Raw genomic sequence first — 15,989 nt, 5'->3', positions numbered from 1 at the left:
CTAGTTACCCCCAAAGCCAATTCCTCCTTTGGGTGCCTTTCCTTCCAGTTCTCTACTGCCAATGACTGGAACGAATTGCAAAAATCACTGAAGCTGGAGACTCATATCTCCCTCACTAGCTTTAAGCACCAGCTGTCAGAGCAGCTCACAGATCACTGCACCTGTACATAGCCCATCTGTAAACTGCCCATCCAACTATCTCATCCCCATACTGTATTTATTTATTTATTTATCTTGTTCCTTTGCACCGCAGTATCTCTACTTGCACAGTCATCTTCTGCACATCCTACCATTCCAGTGTTTAATTGCTATATTGTAATTACTTCGCCACCATGGCCTATTTATTAACTTACCTCCCTTATCTTAACTTACTTGCACACACTGTATATAGACTTTTTTTCTTTTTTTCTACTGTATTATTGACTGTATGTTTGTTTATTCCATGTGTAACTCTGTGTTGTTGTATGTGTCAATCTGCTGTGCATTATCTTGGCCAGGTCACAGTTGTAAATGAGTACTTGTTCTCAACTAGCCTACCTGGTTAAATAAAGGTGAAAAAAATATAAAAAAACTCAGACCTGGGTGATTATTGCGCTGTAACAACAAAGGAAAATTACTGGGAGAATTTGGTGGTTAGGATAACTAACGACAAAGGATTGTTTACGTAAAAGGTTAGGTGAAGTGGGTTAAGTTTAGAATAAAGGTTAGGGGAAGGGTTTGCTAAAATCCTACAGTTATCCCCTGCGTGACTCGAACACCCAACCTTTGGATTTGTTGACGTCACGGATTATGTCGACCCATCCTCCCCGACCAACTCATCTACTTTCATTTCTGTCTGAAGTAATTAGACCATTAGTAGGTTTCATACGTGTTGGAGGTGCTCAGAAATACATCAAGTATGTTTCGTATGGGTCTGAAGCTGAAAGCTGAAGCTGAAAATGTCCCAGTTCTTATATGGCCTGCATACTCACCAGACATGTCACCCATTGAGCATGTTTGGGATGCGTACGTGTACGACAGCTTGTTCCTGTTCCTGCCAATATCCACCAACTTCGCACAGCCATTGTAGAGGAGTGGGACAACATTCCACAGGCCACAATAAACAGCCTGATCAATTCTATGTGAAGGAGATGTGTCACGCTGCATGAGGCAAATGGTGATCACACCAGATACCGACTGGTTTTCTGATTCACACCCTTACCTTTTTGGGGGGGTTTCTGTGACCAACTGATGCATATCTGTATTCCTAGTTATGTGAAATCCATAGATTAGGGCCTAATGAATTCCTTTAAATTGACTGATTTCCTTATATGAACTGTAAATCAGTAAGATCTTTGAAATTGTTCCACGTTGTGTTTATATTTTAGTTCAGTATAAAAACACAACCAAATTCCAAAGGAAAAACAATGTATTTTTGGTTGAGTTGTCATCTAAATGTGTTATCACTGTGCTTTTAACCATTTAAAAGCACAACAAAGTTCAAATGGGAATACAATGTCAGATGTTTTGTATTTATACAACAATTAAATATGTTTTCACTGTGCTTCATCTAATAGCAGAACCAAATGACCTGGATTGCAGTTGAGATTACAAAGTACATGGTGCAAGTGATCAATGCTGTTTGAGATTCTGCACAGATTATTACAGCAATAGTGAAGATCTCCACAGACCTGCGACCGCTGTATGCTATCTTGAACATGCATGCTCTCTATGACGACATAAGAAGACATTCATAGTTACAGTAGGCTAACCTCAACATGTGGCCATGGATGGTGTTACTCATTTTAAAGTTGAATAAATACTGTTACATCCGTTTGTAAGAAAGCCTTAACTTTAGGCTATTTACTGTATTACAGAAGTATTATTGAATTGTGTGTTCGGTTATATATCGACATTTAAAGGATATCTAATCACTGTTTTAATCCTGTTCTTTAACCATTATATTTGGCTCAGTTGCAGACCTGAATCCAACATATCATTTGTTTACTTGTCAACAAGTTAATAGGCTATTTACTGTATTGCAAAAGTGATATTGAATTGTGTTTGGTTATCAACGCAACCAAATATCAATATTTGAAGGAGATGTACATGTTGTGGCACTGACTTAGTTTGTCTACAAATTAATAATTGATATGTTGGATTCACATCTCCATCTCAACCAAGAATCAACATTAAAGAATAGGACTACATCAGAAGTGCATTTAAAGTTGGATTAGATTTAGTCGTATTCTTTAAGATGGAGACATGAATCCAACATATTAATGATTCATGAGAAGACATTTCAAAATACCTTTGAAATGAACCAAAGCTTGACCTACATGGACAACACTTTGTGTTGTTAATTTTTAGTTGAACCCTGGGTTGAATTGAAACAATTGCTGTTGATGACTTTGCAAATGCTACATACTGTAGGCCTAAATAGTCTGTGTGATACTATATGACTTTTGATTACATTTCACCTGCTCTGTTAAACCTATCCTTTGGAATGATTTTGATTGCAACAGTGAATATATGCAGTTATTAACCCTTGACCTACAACTTCTCCGCCCCTACAGAAATCTAAACAACATAATAAAAAATCCCCATCAAAATCCATCTGTTTAAGATAAAGATATCTGTTTTATTGCATGGCTGCTCCTCAATCTACCGTATCCGCCGATATCGCCCATCTGCGGGGAAAGGTGGTAGAGCTAGAGCGATGTTTGTCAAACCATGAGACATCCGGAAAATCGGTCTTGTCACGAAAACGTCTGTAGCTTTCAAACGGTTTGGCCCAGAAACTATTGAAAGATGAGACTTCATTTTGTTCTAAGTTGGTACAGCCTCTTCTGCCAACTTCTGTCTGTAGCGTCCGAAAGGTTTGGGCGACCTATTAATATGACAACTCTGTGGTAAGCTGATACTCTCACGAACACAATGGTGTTCTCCGTTTTGCTCTAAGATGCTCACAAGCCTCACAATACTCATCTAAAGATCCCCAGGAAACTAGTTTAAAAAATGTATGGAAGTACTGTATATGTGGAGTTTACTGGCTACCATGGTATTGGGGTCAGGTAGATTCCATTAGCTCATTAGACTACCACGGCCTTGGGGTCAGGTAGATTCCATTAGCTCATTAGACTACCACAGCCTTGGGGTCAGGTAGATTCCATTAGCTCATTAGGCTACCACGGTCTTGGTGCCAGGTAGATTCTATTAGCTCATTAGACTACCACAGCCTTGGGGTCAGGTAGATTCCATTAGCTCATTAGACTACCACGGCCTTGGGGTCAGGTAGATTCCATTAGCTCATTAGGCTACCACGGCCTTGGGGTCAGGTAGATTCCATTAGCTCATTAGACTACCACGGCCTTGGGGTCAGGTAGATTCCATTAGCTCATTAGGCTACCACAGCCTTGGGGTCAGGTAGATTCCATTAGCTCATTAGACTACCACGGTCTTGGTGTCAGGTAGATTCTATTAGCTCATTAGACTACCACGGTCTTGGTGTCAGGTAGATTATATTAGCTCATTAGACTACCACGATCTTGGGGTCAGGTAGATTCCATTAGCTCATTAGACTACCACAGCCTTGGGGTCAGGTAGATTCCATTAGCTCATTAGACTACCACAGCCTTGGGGTCAGGTAGATTATTTTAGCTCATTAGACTACCACGGTCTTGGGGTCAGGTAGATTCCATTAGCTCATTAGACTACCACAGCCTTGGGGTCAGGTAGATTCCATTAGCTCATTAGACTACCACAGCCTTGGGGTCAGGTAGATTCCATTAGCTCATTAGACTACCACGGCCTTGGGGTCAGGTAGATTCCATTAGCTCATTGGGCTACCACAGCCTTGGGGTCAGGTAGATTCCATTAGCTCATTAGACTACCACGGTCTTGGGGTCAGGTAGATTCTATTAGCTCATTAGACTACCACAGCCTTGGGGTCAGATAGATTCCATTAGCTCATTAGGCTACCACGGTCTTGGGGTCAGGTAGATTCTATTAGCTCATTAGGCTACCACGGTCTTGGGGTCAGGTAGATTCCATTAGCTCATTTGGCTACCATGGTCTTGGGGTCAGGTACATTCCATTAGCTCATTAGACTACCACAGTCTTGGGGTCAGGTACATTCCATTAGCTCATTAGACTACCATGGTCTTGGGGTCAGGTACATTCCATTAGCTCATTAGGCTACCATGGTCTTGGGGTCAGTTATATTGTACTCAGAGCCACAGAGATTCCACAGCGACCTTATCGGGACAGGCCCATGTTTGACAACTGTCTTTGATTTATTTCATGTGGAGTTCTGAAGACGGACAGAGGACTTTAGAGAGGACCCCAGTGGGATGAACCGTTCCACTTGACCTGTCACTGTGAAATTCCCAGCCACCACCAGACCCACAAGGATGAATTAAAGGCTACTATTATTCTGACAGAATCTTGTAGCTTACATCAGTGCTATTGGAATTCACCACTTCAAGGTCTGCAGCAGGGAACAGCACTGCTGGTTTCTCTTCTCTTCCTGGTTGCTAACTGATGGTTCATGTCACTGATAGGAAATTTTTCTGGTTGTTAACTGATGGTTCATGTCAGTGATAGGAAAGAGCTTTCTCTCAGTCATCTGGTATTGTCTCAGGTGTGAATCATCAGTAGATAGGAAGGATGAAACCCAGCAGTGCTGTGGACCTCGAGGTCCACATATGAATATTACCACTGCTGCTGCTGGGCACCATCATGCATGTATTGCGACACTAGATGAGATCTGGTTTGATGAACAAACAAACATTTCTCTCTCTAGCTCCAGAAATAGCAACAGCCACACCATGCAAGGCATGCCTGTGATGTAATAGAAACATGAAAAGCCTCTCCACAAAGTCTCCTTGTCTATGACATCCTGAGCATTGTGTGTTTAGAAATTAATAACACGTCAAATGAAACCTCGGCTACATGGATGTGCAGTGACTTAGTGGGCCATGCCGCTTAGGCTAATTCGTTTAGAAGGAATTATCTGATTAATAATTATTTCGGTTTTGCGGAAACAATGACAACATAGCTGCCTATCTCGGAACTGGGCGTGATGAGGTGACGCGGCACGACAGGGAAATGTCACATTTTAGCCTACAGACGGCACGACCTGACGCGAACACCCCCCTAGGATTCCCTCACAACCGAGGGAGGCTCGTTCAACGCGGCAGCAGTGCGGCAGGGGCTATCCTTTTCTTGCTACACTGACCGCCCACGCATGAACTGGCATGGCACGCAACACACAGCTGCAACAATGTCTGTGGAAAACGGTGCTATAGATAGCTGCAGTATTAATCAGAAACACGTGTCTACATTTGTATGTTTTGACCATTACATGTTTAAATGTTCACGACAAGACATAGCCTACAGTAGCTCTCCAGTCTGTTGTCAGTGAGAATAATTGATAACTTACTTATAGCTAAATACATAAGCTTTTAGCCTACTATTCTGGTTACTTTATTCTGAAGTGTGACTTTTGTTAAATTTGACTGCATTTCAAGCACACTTAGCAAAATTATCTTGTCCCACCATAGAAAGCAGATTGACACCCTTGAAAAACACGTTGCTCTCTGTCATCAGAAAAACGTCTTTCACGTGAAGAAGGTGAGATATTTGGCTATAGGCTACGTCTTCCTATGTATCTCATTATCCCTATTTGAGCTACTCCAGCATAATAGGCTTCCATGGTCATAGGGTTACTGGTCATTCAGCATTATGAGTGACAGCTGAGGTAATAAAAACAGATGAATGAATCACTGAATATGGATAGATGCTGGTATCCTACAATATAGAACATTCACATCAAATGAAATATACATTCCTATGAAATGTAACACTGTAATGGTATTATAATAATAATAATAATGATAATAATAATAGTAATAATAATGTTGATGTCCTCTTACCTCCGACACAGAGCAGGGACATCTCTGACAGCAGCGCTGAGCGTCCCCGGCTGTCCTCTACCGGCCGGCTGGGTCTTCACTGCTTCGCTTGGCTACTCCTCAGTTACCTCCCGGTGTAGGCTACAGATGTACGTCTAAACATAAGCTAAATATTGCCATAGTGGACATAACATCTATTCGAAGACATAATTACAAGGGAATCCGTGCGTTCTTCACGGATATGGCTATTTATATTGCTGTTGAAAGGCTCCCCTCACTTTGCCGTCTCTCTCGCTGTCTCTGCATCCCTCAGCTCTCCTCCGCTCCTCTCGCGCGCACAGCCATCTTGTTTCAGCACCAGCGCGAGGACAGCTCCGCGCCGCGTGACGTCACATTTAATGTGACGCGAACCAGCTGCAGCGGGGAGGCATAGGCTAGGGGCCACGATACATCTCTGATGATCACGGACCGAGTAGGGAGTCTCTCCTTCCGGTACTCAAAGAAGGGAACAGGGGGGAAGAGGGGTGTGCTTGTCAGTACTGGACTGTATCACTGTCGAGAAAAACATGATTATTATTCTAGTGCTGCCCACTGCTTCCTGTAGTCCAGGGCGATTCAAATTCGTACCTCAAGGTCTACAGCACTGCTGGTTTTTAACCTTCCCTTCGAATCAGGGACTGACTCTAGCCAATGAGTCACGGCCAGACTTAGCACATCTGGTGCCCTGGGCAAGAACATTTCATTGTCATCTATATCTAACTCTGAGTTTTGATTCATCATTGACTACTTATCCTTATCGACTACATAAGGATATTAATTAAAAGTAATTTGGTATTTTAACATTTCTATGTTACCGATTAGACTAGAAAAGTAGAATTAAAGGACAAAACAAACCCAAAAATGTGATTTTATGCTTTGTTAAATTACTATAGCTCTCCTTACCTGGTCCCACAGTAAGTGTCCCTAATATCTGTCTTTACATGATAGCTGCAAGTGTAACAGTATTGCTTCTGTCCCTCCTCTACCTGGGCTAACAGTCACCCTCGAAGCATCGGTACCCATCGCAGAGCAAGGGGAACAACTACTTCAAGGTCTCAGAGCGAGTGACGTCACCGATTGAAACGCTATTAGCGCGCACCCCGCTAACTAGCTAGCCATTTCACACCGGTTACACAAGCATAGGCACTATGTAAAGTGTAAACTCGAACACACAATGTTACATACAGTGCCAGAAGGGGGAGCTATTTACAGAGCCTTCAGAAAGTATTAATACCCCTTGACTCATTCCACATGTTGTTTTATTACAGCCTGAATTCAATATGGATCAAGGAGATTTTTTTCTCTCACCCATCTACACACAATAACCCATATATATCTAATTTCCATAAGTTTTCTCACCCCTGAGTCAATACATGTTAGAATCACCTTTTGTCAGTGATTACAGCTGTGAGTCTTTCTGGGTAAGTCTCTAAGAGCTTTGCACACCTGATTGTACAATATTTTCACATTGTTATTATCCAGTTAATACCTCTGACTGACATGTTAGTCAGCACACACAGGTCTATTAGTTATGTAGCAATAAATCACCTCAAACAGCAGTTGTTTGACTTAACCTAACTGAACCTTTGTGATTATAGCACTGATGGCTAAGTATACTTTGTCTGCTGTGTACTATGCCTATGTTAGGATTATAAGAATTGCCAATGTTTGTGACAACATGTCTGTAGTGTGGGTGTTGTAGGGTCTTGTGTATCCAGATCCTGAGGCCAAAAGTGAAGCAGAGAAAGCCACCTTCCTGACTGTGACACATAGATGAGACAGCGTTAACTAAAGTTAGTAGTAAAAGAGATCTATTTTAAAGCTGAGCAGAATATCCAAATGAAGTCTAACTGCTGTGGATTGTGAATACTACTAAATATGTGTCAACAGAAATGACCTTAATTTTGTCTCCTCAGCTCTTCCACCTGGCTCTTTGCAACATTTGACTTTCATTGATTCAAGCTCAACTGCTTGTGCTGAAATATAGAATATCAAATCAAATCAAATCAAATTTATTTATATAGCCCTTCGTACATCAGCTGATATCTCAAAGTGCTGTACAGAAACCCAGCCTAAAACCCCAAACAGCAAACAATGCAGGTGTAAAAGCACGGTGGCTAGGAAAAACTCCCTAGAAAGGCCAAAACCTAGGAAGAAACCTAGAGAGGAACCAGGCTATGTGGGGTGGCCAGTCCTCTTCTGGCTGTGCCGGGTAGAGATTATAACAGAACATGACCAAGATGTTCAAATGTTCATAAATGACCAGCATGGTCGAATAATAATAAGGCAGAACAGTTGAAACTGGAGCAGCAGCACAGTCAGGTGGATTGGGGACAGCAAGGAGTCATCATGTCAGGTAGTCCTGGGGCACGGTCCTAGGGCTCAGGTCCTCCGAGAGAGAGAGAAAGAAAGAGAGAATTAGAGAGAGCATATGTGGGGTGGCCAGTCCTCTTCTGGCTGTGCCGGGTGGAGATTATAACAGAACGTGGCCAAGATGTTCAAATGTTCATAAATGACCAGCATGGTTGAATAATAGTAAGGCAGAACAGTTGAAACTGTTCAACTACACCAACAATAAAGGAAAAGGGGATACCTAGTCAGTTGTACAACTGAATGCATTCAAAGGAAATGTGTCTTCCGCATTTAACCCAACCCCTCTGAATCAGAGAGGTGTAAGAGGCTGCCTTAATCCACATCCACATCTTCAGCGCCCGGGGAACAGTGGGTTAACTGCCTTGCTCAGGGGCAGAACAACATATTTTTACCTTGTCAGCTTGGGGCTTCGATGCAGCAACTTTTCGGTTAATGGTCCAACGCTCTGTCAAGACGCAAGCCCTCTAGCAGAGATGTGAACCCCCCCTCTCCTGTTAGAGGGGGCAGTTTTATGACTTTACAACATCGTCATAAATTCCTGGCAGAGGCCATCTTCTCCCTTGCCACATGCAGTATGGAGAGAGTGTCACAGTAAGACAAAGGGACTCTACTGCCAAATACTTCTACCTCCCCGAATTGGAGAATTAAACATTATTCCTAATTTAGAGAATGTGGAAACGGTCGGTGGAGAAGCCAGCTACAACCCGGTCTGTTTTGTTTCATGTTTGTGGCCTCATCAAAGACAATACAGCCACATTACTCTAACTCTGTTTATACAGGTTCCTCAGTTATGAGGCTTGCATCTGAATGTGGGATAAAATGTCTAACGAGTATAAGAATACTTTGAAAAGATAACAATGTGATTTAGTCTTCTAAAATGAAAATCTTTGTTTTATGGTAACTTGTGCCCAGTGAATAGACATTGGTTGGAAATGATGAACCAACCCCTTTTACACTCTAGAATAAAAGCCCCCGTGACGAAAAGTCACCTCAGTTCCAAATATCGTGAGGACTTGTCTTCACGTTTAAAAAGGGCTAATGCTAATTTCAACTCTACAGGCCAGAAAACGTTTGAGCTTGCGCCACATGTGAAATGGTATGAACTCTGAACTATTGATCACTCAAGAATAAGTGAGTCCTAGATTACAGCCTAACAGACTGCAGCAGGAAAGGTAGCAAATGTAGTAAGAACAGTGACTGACGCAGAAAACCACAACATCTCACTCCACAACGACCCGGAAGAATCTACAAAAGACAATGGCGACCTCGACTGGGAAAACCAGAGCCTCACACCACCAGCTCAACTATCGACACTAGCTTCACGTAAATACAATGTATTACCTTTCTCCGAACGAGCGATCATTAGTGGCATACAGTTGAAGTTGGAAGTTTACATACACCTCAGCCAAATACATTTAAACACAGTTTTTCACAATTCCTGACATTTAATCCTAGTAAAACGTCCCTGTATTAGATCAGTTAGGATCACCACTTCATTTTATGAATGTGAAATGTCACAATAATAGTAGAGAGAATGATTTATTTCATCACATTCCCAGTGGGTCAGAAGTTTACATACACTCAATTAGTGTTTGGTAGCATTGCCTTTAAATTGTTTAACTTGGGTCAAACATTTTGGGTAGCCTTCCACAAGCTTCCCACATTAATAAGTTGGGTGGATTTTGGCCCATTCCACCTGACAGAGTTGGTGTAACTGAGTCAGGTTTGTAGGCCTCCTTCCTCTAACACGCTTTTTCAGTTCTGCCCACAAATTTTCTATGGGATTGAGGTCAGGGCTTTGTGATGGTCACTCCAATACCTTGACTTTGTTGTCCTTAAGCCATGTTGTCACAACTTTGGAAGTATGATTGGGGTCATTGTCCATTTGGAAGACCCTTTTGAGACCAAGCTTTAACTTCCTGACTGATGTCTTGAGATGTTGCTTCAATATATCCACCTAATTCTCCTGCCTCATAAAGCCATCTATTTTGTGAAGTGCACCAGTCCCTCCTTCAGAAAAGCACCCCCACAACATGATGCTGCCACCACCGTGCTTCACGGTTGGGTTGGTGTTCTTCAGCTTGCAAAGCCTCCCCTTTCTCCTCCAAACATAATGATGGTCATTATGGACAAACAGTTCTATTTTTGTTTAATCAGACGAGAGGACATTTCTCCAAAAAGTATGATCTTGGTCCCCATGTGCAGTTGCAAACCGTAGTCTGGCTTTTTTATGGAGGTTTTGGAGCAGTGGCTTCTTCCTTGCTGAGCGGCCTTTCAGGTTATGTCGATATAGGACTCGTTTTACTGTGGATATAGATACTTTGTACCTGTTTCCTCCAACACCTTTGCTGTTGTTCTGGGATTGATTTGCACTTTTTGCACCAAAGTACGTCCATCTCTAGGGGACAGAATGCGTCTCCTTCCTGTATGATGGCTGCGTGGTCACATGGTGTTTATACTTGCATACTATTGATTGTACAGATGAACGTGGTACCTTCAGGCATTTGGAAATTGCTCCCAAGGATGAACCAGATTTGTGGAGGTCTACCATTTTTTTCTGAAGTCTTGACTGATTTCTTTTGATTTTCCATTGATGTCAAGCAAAGAGGCACTGAGTTTGAAGGTAGGCCTTGAAATACATCCACAGGTACACCTCCAATTGACTCCAATTATGTCAATTAGCCTATCAGAAACTTCTCAAGCCATGACATCATTTTCTGGAATTTTCAAAGCTGTTTACAGGCACAGTCAACAATTTCTGACCAACTGGAATTGTGATACAGTGAATTATAAGTGAAATAATCTGTCTGTACACAATTGTTGGAAAAATTAATTGTGTCAGGCACAAAGTAGATGTCTTAACCGACTTAACCAACACTATAGTTTGTTAACAAGAAATTTGTGGAGTGGTTGAAAAATGAGTTTTAAGTGTCTGTAAACTTCTGACTTCAACTGTATGTGAGAATGCTGTTCATTGACTGCAGCTCAGCGTTCAACACCATTGTGCCCACAAAGCTCCTCACTAAGCAAAGAACCCTGGGATAAGGTGAAAGCACCAATTTGTAAGTCGCTCTGGATAAGAGCGTCTGCTAAATGACTTAAATGTAATGTAAATGTAAACACCTCCCTCCACAACTGGATCCTGGACTTCCTGACCTGGTGGACTTCCTGACCTGGTGGTGAGGGTAGATAACAACACATCTGCCACGGGGGGGGCTCTCAGGGATGTGTACTTAGTCCCCTCCTGTATTCCCTGTTCACCCGTGACTGCGTGGCTGGTAAGACTGATCATAGATGACGATGAGAGGAGGGAGGAGGTCAGAGACCTGGCAGTGTGGTGCCAGGACAAGAACCTCTTCCTCAACGTGAGCAAGACAAAGGTGCTGATTGTGGACTGGAGTCTGTTGAGAGCTTCAAGTCCCTTGATGTCCCCATCACTAATAACCTATCATGGTCCATTCCAAACACACCAACAAAGTTGTGAAGAGGGCACGACAACGCCTATTCCCCCTCAGGAGTTGGCATGGGACCTCATATCCTCAAAAACTTATACAGCTGCACCATAGAGAGCATCCTGACTGGTTGCATCACCGCTTGGTAGAGCAAGGCACTACATAGGGTAGTGCTTCCTGCCATCCAGGACCTCTATATCAGGCAGTATCAGAGGAAAGCCCTGTTCTCTCTGCTACCACACCACAAGAGGTACCGGAGCGCCAAGTCTGGGAACAAAAGGCTCCTTTTTTGCACTGACTCACTGGACCACACGCACGCACGCACGCGCACACACACACACACACACACACACACACACACGCACACGCACACGCACGCGCACGCGCACGCACACGCACACACACACACATACACACACACACACACAGAGTTTATTATCTATCCAGATTGCCTAGCCACTTTACATGTACATATTACCACAATTACGTCAACTAACCCGCATCAATCACATCACAGGGGACACAAGTCTGTTTGATCTTAGATAACCATATGAAAAGAAGGTGACTAGAGCAGCTGAACACCCTAAAGTTAAAGGAGATGAAAGACACATGCAGAGGGACACATAGGGTTAATTACAGGGTCTGAGCACAGGCCACAGGAAGGGGGATGTATATTATCTTTAGGTCAAAGGAAGGGTCTTGACATCATATAATCTGGCCGAAAGCAGATGTGGGCGTTACTGGGCTGAACAAGCAGGACGAACAGATTGGAATGTAAGGGTATTTGCATTGGGGGATGAACTGATAATGTATGCAAGGAGATAAAAAGGAGAGCGAGAGCTCTGGAGGTGGTGGGTCCCGTGGGTCCTGCGGGGCTCTCCGGCTTGTAATACGGGTGTATTAAAAGTCTATCATTGAATTCAAAGTTCTTGGACGTGTCATTTTTGAACCGATTTGCCACTACACTTCTTGGGTGGAATGTTATTCATATTTTGCAGAATTTCACAAATAATAACAATTCTTTTTTTTAAACGGACAAAAATTGTTTCTACGTCAAACAGTTTCCTTATATTTCAGTCTTCTGTGGTGTAAAGTCTTATATTGGGATGCAAACTCAAAATTGAATACATTTCAACTATATCTGACATGGTACAGGTCTCTTGTTTTTGTTTAAGCCCATAACCATGTGTGTGAGATGTATACTTTTGTTTGAAAGTATATTTGTTTTAGACTACCAAGAATCACTCTGTGTGACCCTGATTATCCCACTGCAGTAAAAGTTGAAGTTAATAATTGGTGTTTTATTACTGTAGTATATCTGATGCCAGTTGAAATGTAAATCTTTTCTCTACATGTTGTAAACAAATCTGACCTAAGGGCCTACGGTACTTTAATAGTAGCAAAATACATGTGGACTTGATATCACCTGGTAATGGTTAAACAGGTGAGGGTATATAAAGGAGAGAATTACAACACAAACATTACACTCTGCAAGAAGAGAAAAGAGTCATTCAGCTTGAGAATGAAGACTACTGTGGTTCTGCTGACGTTGTTGTGCGGCTGTGTGACTGGGGCACAGGTTCAGAGAGACACTGAAGATGGAGGCAGTAGGAATGAGCTAAAGATACAAAACCAGGGATATTTAACTGAAGCCTCATCCTGCTCCCAACAAACCTGCCAGCCTGACACCCATTCTGTTCTGAGAGACATGGCCGATCACTCCTTCTGGCATTGACACAGGTCTTGCTGAGACTGAGGTGTTCCTAATAGGACACTGTATACAATAACAGAATTTAAAGATGTCTCATATTTTGATATTCATTGCCCTAAAACTCCTGTATTTCAGTCTAAGCAGTGGAGCTAGTTGCTGTGAAAACCAGCACAAATGTTACTGAGAAGCGGGTAGAAGAACTGAAGAGAGAAATTTAAGTCAATATGAGGGACAACTGAGGGGAAAAAGTTTGCATTGAGAACATAGTTGGTAAGTAAACTATGAACATACAAAACCCAGAAATGTTCTGTAATGTGTCAAATATGTGCATTTTACCTACACTGTAAAAAATACATCTAGATGTTTCAACTAATTAAGTAACTGGTTCCACTGCCTTTTAAAAAAGTTTATTCTACTTTTCGATCCAAGTGTTACCTGGACAAATCAAAAGAAGTGTGTACAACTGGTTACACACAGTACTTTTAACAAGCAATGTTTTCAACTCACATATTTGACACACGTTGTGTAAGTTCATTTATACAGTAATTATTATTCAACAAGTCCTCACCAGGGACTTGAACATTCCAGCTCGACACAAAAGGGCGACCACTTAACAAAGAACAAACACGCACAAAACAATGTGGGAACCAGAGGGTTAAATAGGGAATCAATTATAACATAATGGAAAACAGGTGTGTACAATCAAGACAAAACAAATGGAAAAAGAAATGTAGATCGGTGGCGGCTAGAAAGCAGGTGACGGCAACCGCTGAACGCCGCCCGAACAAGGAGAGGCACCAACTTCGGCGGAAGTTGTGACAGTACTCCCCCCTTGACGGGCGGCTCCAGCAGTGCACTGACACTGGCCTCGGGGACAACCCAGAGGACAAGGCGCAGGGCAATCCGAGTGGAGACAGTGAAATTCCTGCAGTAAGGAAGGGTCCAGGATGTCCTCCACCGGCACCCAGCATCTCTCCTCTGGACCATACCCCTCCCACTCCACGAGGTACTGAAGACCCCTCGCCCGACGCCTTGAGTCCATGATGGCTCGCACAGTATACGCCGGGGCCCCCTCGATGTCCAGAGGGGGCGGAGGAACCTCCCGCACCTCAGAGTGCTGGAGCGGAACAGCCACCAATGGCCTGAGAAGAGACTCATGGAACGAGGGGTTAATACGGTAATCAGGGGGAGCTGTAACCTATAACAAACCTCGTTCAGTCTCCTCAGGACTTTAAATGGCCCCACAAACCGCATACCCAGCTTCCGGCACGGCAGACGAAGGGGTAGGTTTCGGGTCGAGAGCCAGACCCGGTTCCCTGGTGCATACACCGGGGCCTCACTGCGGTGGCGGTCGGAAACCATTCATCCACTGCAGGTGCCTCGATCTGGCTCTGATGCCACGGTGCCAGGACCGGCTGATAACCTAGTACAAACTGAAAAGGAGATTAGTGGTTAGTGGAAGAGTGGCGGAGGGAGTTTGAGTTTTTGGCCATCTCCGCCCAGGGAATGAAAGCCGCCGACTCCCCCGGCCGGTCCTGGCAATAGGACCGCAGAAACCTACCCACATCCTGGTTAACTCTCTGCACCTGCCCGTTACTCTCGGGGTGAAAACCTGAGGTGAGGCTGACCGAGACCCCCAGGCGTTCAATAAATGCCCTCCAGACCCTAGATGTGAACTGGGGACCCCGATCAGAAACTATCCTCAGGCACCCCGTAGTGCCGGAAGACGTGGGTGAACAGGGCCTTCTCAGTCTGTAGAGCCGTAGGGAGACCGGGCAATGGAAGGAGACGACAGGACTTAGAATACTGTTCCACAACGAACAGGATCGTGGTGTTTCCCTGTGACGGAGGAAGATCCGTCACGAAATCAAATTAAAATCAAATGTATTCATATAGCCCTTCTTACATCAGCTGATATCTCAAAATGCTGTACAGAAACCCAGCCTAAAACCCCAAACAGCAAGCAATGCAGGTGTAGAAGCACGGTGACTAGGAAAAATTCCCTAGAAAGGCCAAAACCTAGGAAGAAACCTAGAGAGGAAGCAGGCTATGAGGGGTGGCCAGTCCTCTTCAGGCTGTACCGGGTGGAGATTATAACAGAACATGGCCAAGATTTTCAAAAGTTCATAAATGATCAGCATGGTCAAATAATAATAAATCACAGTAGCTGTCGATGGTGCAGCAAGTCAACAGCTCAGGAGTAAATGTCAGTTGGCTTTTCATAGCATCTCTACCACTCCTGCTGTCTCTAGAGAGTTGAACACAGCAGATCTGGGACAGGTAGCACGTCCGGTGAACAGGTCAGGGTTCCATAGCCGCAGGCAGAACAGTTGAAACTGGAGCAGCAGCATAGCCAGTTGGACTGGGGACAGCAAGGAGTCATCATGCCAGGTAGTCCTGAGGAATGGTCCTAGGGCTCAGGTCCTCCGAGAGAGAGAAAGGGAGAAAGAGAGAATTAGAGAGAGCATACTTAGATTCACACAGGACACCAGATAAGACAGGAGAAGTACTCCAGATATA

The 15,989-nt window shown here is 43.5% G+C and overlaps 1 protein-coding gene across 1 annotated transcript in view; it reads right to left on the bottom strand.

Annotated features, from left to right (window-relative positions):
• LOC115114725 (protein unc-13 homolog A-like) overlaps positions 1-14,831 on the bottom strand; it is a 118,206-nt gene extending 103,375 nt beyond the window's left edge. The window contains 2 exon segments of the mRNA XM_065013620.1: positions 14,331-14,586; positions 14,679-14,831. Of these exon segments, the coding sequence (XP_064869692.1) occupies positions 14,331-14,586; positions 14,679-14,831 (409 nt within the window).
• Between the last annotated feature and the right edge of the window lie 1,158 nt (positions 14,832-15,989).

The sequence above is a fragment of the Oncorhynchus nerka genome, linkage group LG9b (assembly GCF_034236695.1).
Source record: "Oncorhynchus nerka isolate Pitt River linkage group LG9b, Oner_Uvic_2.0, whole genome shotgun sequence".
Taxonomy (NCBI): domain Eukaryota; kingdom Metazoa; phylum Chordata; class Actinopteri; order Salmoniformes; family Salmonidae; genus Oncorhynchus; species Oncorhynchus nerka.
Note: the sequence above shows the minus strand (reverse complement) of the source record. Positions and strands in the feature narration are given on the sequence as shown.